Raw genomic sequence first — 6,214 nt, 5'->3', positions numbered from 1 at the left:
CTTCAAACTGGCAAGGGGGGATTTGGTCACGCCCTAAACGCACCATGCGCTTCCCGTTAAAATTGGGCCCTCCAAGTTTCCCAACCACTGAGATTCTCTGCCCATAAGTTCAGATCTCTAGAGTTTGATCAAGTTGTTTGTAAGTTAGTCGTTCTTGGTGAAGAGTTTTAATGAGATCCATGGAGGCTGAAACAAACTGATAAAAAGACTCAAACAGTTTACTTCAGTTCAATCCTGGAGATGAACACACTCTCAATGTAAGTGTGTTTTAAGGTCATGTTTATTCTGTAAATGTTATTTCCTTGCATAATATCTTCCTGTTTTATTCAGTTCAACAATCTCAATGGATGATGAGATAAATGTAACATATATAACTCTTGGTGGTCATGTGGAAGTTAACAAATACAGATACATTTATTTTTTTATTATCTTCATAGTATATTTGCTAATAATCTGCAGTAATTCAACCATTGTGTACCTTATCTGGGTTCACCCTAACCTCCATGAGCCTATGTATATTTTCATTGCAGCTTTGTTAGTGAACTCTGTTCTTTTCAGCACTGCTGTCTACCCAAAGCTTTTGGTTGACTTTTTATCTGAAAAACAGACCATATCTTATTCAGCTTGTCTCTTCCAATTTCACTTATTTTACTCTTTAGGTGGTTCAGAGTTCTTACTGTTGGCAGCCATGTCGTATGACAGATATGTATCTATATGTAAACCTCTGCAATATCACACTATCATGACAAAACCAACAGTCAGTGTTTTCTTGGGTTTGGCTTGGATTCTGCCGGCCTCTCAGGTGGCTGTACCGGCTGGTTTAAGTGCTGAAAAAAAGCTTTGTAGATTTCTTTTAAAAGGAGTTTTTTGTAACAATACAGTTTATAAACTTCAGTGTGTGATCTCAGGAGCACAAATCATACATGATATGGTAATTTTGCTTAATGTTGCGCTTGTCCCTGTGCTTTTCATACTCTTTACATACACCAGGATATTTATTATTACCTATCGAAGTAGTAGAGAAGTCAGGAGAAAAGCTGCACAGACCTGTCTACCCCACCTGTTGGTTCTGATGAACTTTTCCTGTCTGTGTGCATACGATGTGATTATAGTTCAGTTGGATACTGACTTTCCAAAAACTGTAAATTTAATAATGTCTTTACAAATAGTAATGTATCACCCTCTCTTTAATCCAATCATGTACGGACTAAAGATGAAAGAAATATCAAAACACCTCAAAAAGTTGTTCTGTCGAGCCAAATGTACGTGATGTATTATCACTTGAAACACATGTTAATGATGTGATAATGAAAGATGTTTTACCTGTATTTTGAAAAATGTTTACGATGAATGCATAGTAAAGAATATTGTAAACTTGAACAAGGAAATTACGGATCAGTGTACTTCCATTATTTAAAACATATTTTTATTTGATAAAGAGATCAGGTTTCCTTTGAAAAACAATTTGAGGCCAATTTCACTTGTACTAAATCTAAGTAATAAGTTTGATTGGTTTTGATTGTTTTTACATAGAAATATATGCAATTTTAGGTTAAATTGATATATTCAACAAAACAGAGCGTGTCTCTCATCACATTGCCATTCATATTAATACCAGATTCCCTCTGAGGTCTAATCCATTTTTCTCAAACTTTGGTTCGGCCTGATTTACCTGTATGAAAACTCTTGTGTAACCTCAACCCCATGATGCAAAATCAAGTTATTATATATTAGAAATGTTTTCAGGACTTTCTGGACTCTCAGGATACATATGCTGCAGGGATGTCACCTAAATGTGTACATTGTTAAAGAGAATAGAAAAGAGTAAAGCTTTTTAATCACACAGAGAAGACAACAATGATGAACATGACTTTTGGCTTTTTTGAATTGTTCTCCCAATCAGAGGAAACAAACATGAACACTGTGAATAAAACATTAAAAACTATTTAGTTTTTTTCCACAGAACGGTCCAGGGGCCTCACGTCTCAAAAGCTTTCGGTCTTCATGCTCACGGTTTGATGTATAAAAACCTTCTTGGCGTGATAATGTGCACGCCGTCACGCAAACCTTGAGCAGTTGTGAGAATTGGAGTCCTGTTTGGCTCTGTAGTGTGGCAAAATCTCTATCTGAAAAGTTGGAAACTCACCAAACAATTCAAAATAAAACGTCAACTTCCACTATTAATTGTTTAATTCGCAGCCTACTTAACTTCTGTTACACATGGGGGCATCAAATACATGAAAACTCCACTTAGAAAATAGACTACTTTTAGTTATCTGTATTTCCCACAGATGGAATATCACACTCACTGTCCAACACTTGTTTCTGCGAGTCTGTTGCTGAGGCACGGACATCCGGGACACAGGGATCCATCTCTCTAGGAACAAATCCAGCTTTGGGTGGGCAAACTCACGTGATGCATATTTGATCCTGCGGATGATGTGTATGTAAGTAACGATGTGTAAGAAATAAACGCAACCCGGGCCAACAAACACTGGGTCGAGTGCAGGAGCTTTACAGAATGTGGAAAAGTATAGGAGACTTGGTATAGCCAATACATTAGAACCACTTTTTACACCTATGTTCCGTAGAACTCTGTCTATTTGTCTTAATTCTGCACATATTTCTGTTACAGTATTAACTATTTTATTATTTCATTCATGTGTGGCGCAGCGGATCTGTGCACACTGTCACCTGCCATGGAGACGCCGGCATTTTTTTCCTCCTGACCGCAATTTCTACCAACTGCAGAAAGGTGGCAGAGTCATTAGGTTTCCATTAAAGTCAGTGTGTGTTTTTCCACTGACTGCTGAGAGTCTTGACTCAGTCCCTGCTCCAGCCGTCCCCAGCCCTCCGGAGCAGATACGCAGAGCTTCGGACGCCGGAGAGCTCCGCGGTAATTCAGCACACGGCAACTAACGCGGGACAGGAAGTTGAACACAGACACAAAATAAAACATCCGGTTAGTTTTCAAAATACAATACACCGTGCTCACGGCGGATCACATGTTCCTGCACTCCACTTTAAAATAATGTCATAATGGGCGGAGACAGGCCTCAATGGAACAGAGGTTCTGTGGTTCTGTTTATAGAAACTAAATCTTGTTATATTGCGTAATCACACATGATTTCGCGAGATCTCGTGGGTCCTCGGAACTTCAGCTGTCAGTCGCAGCCGTTCTGTTACAAACCTGGACCTGGTGGGTGTTGACAGACGTCGGAGTACAGAGCAACACGCAGTGGATCTACAGTTAGTGGAAATTGAGGTTGAGTTGGGTTTCCCTTGTGCTGGACTTAGTTTCACTGAGTCAATGGCATTACACAAGTGGTTTTAAAATGTTGAAAATATTTTCAATATGTTTGTGTATCTCTATCCAATAGTGTTTTAATACTGGACAATCCCAGAATATATGACAATGGTTGGCATCTTCACTTCCACGCTGCCTCCAGCACTTAGTCTCCTCCAAGACATGGAAGGTTCTGTTTTGAAGTAATAAAAAACCTGATCAAACATTTTCAACCAAATTCCCTCCATGAATGTGAGTTTGTGCATTTTCTCTGTGATGTGCAGCAACCATTCCACTCCTCATCAGTTCTTTTCAAGTTACTTTCCCTTTCCCATTTCGTTCTCACATAGAATGTTGATTTTGTTTGTTTATTCATAAATCCCTTGTACAGCCGTGAAATAAAACCCTTTTTAACTTTTTGCCTGGTATGCCATCAATATTTCATGACACACTGGTTCCTGCTCATCTGTGTACGTATCTGTAAATGTCTATAAGACATGGTAAACTGGTTTTAAGAGTTGGGTTGGATTTGTGCAGAGTAGAAATAATTTCTAAGATGTGGTACAGCCGTACCCCTTCTTCAATATTTTTTTATATTATACTTGTTGTCCTTATAGTTATCTGTGTGCAAGTATATCTCTGGCCTTGGAAGTCTGGGCTTTGGTATACTGATGCAACACAACACAAAAAATGAATAATCAGTGTGGGACACACCGTCCCTCCCTGTGGACCCTGTGTGGACAGGTTACTGGTCTCAGTGTGACAGCAAAAGCGTATAAAGGCTCAGCTGCTGCCTCAGTCTGCTGTAGTCAAGGGAGGGTGCTGTGTTTTACACTAAATGTTCACATACACTGACGCAAAGACTGTTTTCTTAATATCTTCATGAATGTATTAACTAAAAAGACCACATGAATAAAACAAACGCTATATACAGTATATTCTGTTGTGTGGTATATGTACTGATTTCTCAGCTTTCAGATGACACTCTTTAGACGGGCTAATTGCAACAAAATCTTTTCTTCATTGCGCTGACATATTTATTGACAAATGTGAGACTGCGTGTTGATTTAGTTCATGCAACCCTAACCTTTTTCCACCCATATCTGGTTTTTGAACATGTCTTTTTTAACTAACTCAAATGTTGTGGTAATGTGGTTAGAACATTTTGCTGAATTATTATAATCCTATTTACTGTACCTCAATCTGTTGTTTTACCCTCTTTCTTTTTCTCAATTGTTCTCACTTCTCTTCTTCCAGCTCTGCTGTTGTGCAGACATGAAGAGCAACAACAGCCTGAATCCTTTGTATTTTCAGTTCACTCTGTTTGCAGACTTCGGGCCCCTCAGATATCTGTTCTTCAGTCTGTGTCTGTTGCTCTACATGACTATTGTCTCTGCTAACGTTGTCATTATTCTGACAGTGTGTCTGGAGAAGTCTCTGCATCAGCCCATGTATATTTTTATCAGCTGTCTGTCTTTTAACTCTCTGTACGGCTCAGCCGGCTTCTTCCCCAGGTTTCTGATGGACCTTCTGTCTGACACTCATTTAATCTCACGTCCATTATGTTTTATCCAGATATATGTTATCAACACTTATTTATCATGTGAGATGACTTTCCTCAGCATCATGGCCTATGATAGATTTGTTGCTATTTGCCAGCCTTTACACTATCACAGTAAAATGACATTTAAGATGGTAACACATCTTGTGATTTTTGCCGCGCTCTACCCTGTATTTGCTATGGGTTTCGGGCTCTATCTTAATATCCGTTTACCGCTGTGTGGCAATAAACTGAATAGGCTGTTCTGTTCCAACTGGCCTGTGGTTCAGCTCTCCTGTGTGGACACAACTCTGAACAACATAGTAGGTCAGTATCTTGTGGTCACAACCACCTTCATCCCCTTGTTCTTTGTCCTGTACACCTATCTCCGTATTCTGCTTGTTTGCAGGAGAAGCTCGTCTGAATTCAGAGGAAAGGCGTTCCAGACCTGCCTGCCTCACATCATCACATTCATCACCTATTCTCTCTCTGTCTTCTGTGAGCTGTCATTGACTCGATTTGAGGCTGATAAAAAGAATCCTATCATCACAGTTATTTTATCTTTACAGTATTTGATGATCCCCCCCATTAATAACCCTCTAGTTTACGGCCTGAGTCTGCCTCAAATCAAAGGAGTGATTGTTAGATTTAAGAAGATTCCTGCGGCAAAAATGTAAAACTTAAAATGCACATTTAGCAAACTATGTACTGCTAAGCTACAAAATATGCTTCTGGAATATGTGAAATGTATTTATCCATTTATTTAGTTTCATTATAAATGCATATGTCAATATAAAGTATCAGACCTCCCAATAACTTAGAACACTATACAACAATATCTTTGAATTGCATTTCCATTCCTACGTTTCTGTGTTTTTTTCTGTATTTGTCCAGTAACAATTTCTATAAATACTTTTTGATCTAAATGATATTATGACTCTTTTTGATGTAATTGTTCAGTCTTGTTCACTTGCTTTTAACAGTAGTTTATAAAGTCCTCTTAGATGATATCCCCCGGCTCTTTCCTTCAACATTGCACGTGTGTTACATGATAATTGTTTACTTTAACTTTAAACATAAATTGTGCAGTTTTAAATGTAAGAGTGTCCATAAATTTCAACAAATGTAAATTAAAAACAGATGATTATTGTGCTCATGTGTGGGATTTATTTTCCTGATTGCTCTTTTTTGCAATGTGCAAATAGTTTGTTACTTTTCTAGATATTTCCCCAAACTCCCACACAATATATCACACATGGTAAAAAGTGTGCAGTACAAAATTTGTAATGTATTTTGGGTTAATATGTATCTAGTTGTATTCAGTATACTAATACTACTGGCCATATTCATGCACACATATTTAATGAGGGGCTTCCAGCACAGTTTGT

At 38.3% G+C, this 6,214-nt stretch overlaps 2 protein-coding genes across 2 annotated transcripts; both read left to right on the top strand.

Annotated features, from left to right (window-relative positions):
• Positions 1 to 343: 343 nt before the first annotated feature.
• Positions 344 to 1,270, top strand: LOC117953160 (olfactory receptor 6N2-like). The gene has a single exon (XM_034885970.1). It carries the CDS (start codon positions 344 to 346, stop codon positions 1,268 to 1,270), a length of 927 nt encoding a protein of 308 aa, XP_034741861.1.
• A 3,261-nt stretch (positions 1,271 to 4,531) lies between these two features.
• LOC117952758 (olfactory receptor 6N1-like) lies at positions 4,532 to 5,451 on the top strand. Its single transcript, XM_034885282.1, has 2 exons — positions 4,532 to 5,153; positions 5,236 to 5,451. The coding sequence occupies exons 1-2, from the start codon at positions 4,562 to 4,564 to the stop codon at positions 5,337 to 5,339; spliced, it is 696 nt and encodes a 231-aa protein (XP_034741173.1). The 5' UTR covers positions 4,532 to 4,561; the 3' UTR covers positions 5,340 to 5,451.
• The last annotated feature ends 763 nt before the right edge of the window (positions 5,452 to 6,214 follow it).

Source organism: Etheostoma cragini, chromosome 11 (assembly GCF_013103735.1).
Source record: "Etheostoma cragini isolate CJK2018 chromosome 11, CSU_Ecrag_1.0, whole genome shotgun sequence".
Taxonomy (NCBI): domain Eukaryota; kingdom Metazoa; phylum Chordata; class Actinopteri; order Perciformes; family Percidae; genus Etheostoma; species Etheostoma cragini.
Note: the sequence above shows the minus strand (reverse complement) of the source record. Positions and strands in the feature narration are given on the sequence as shown.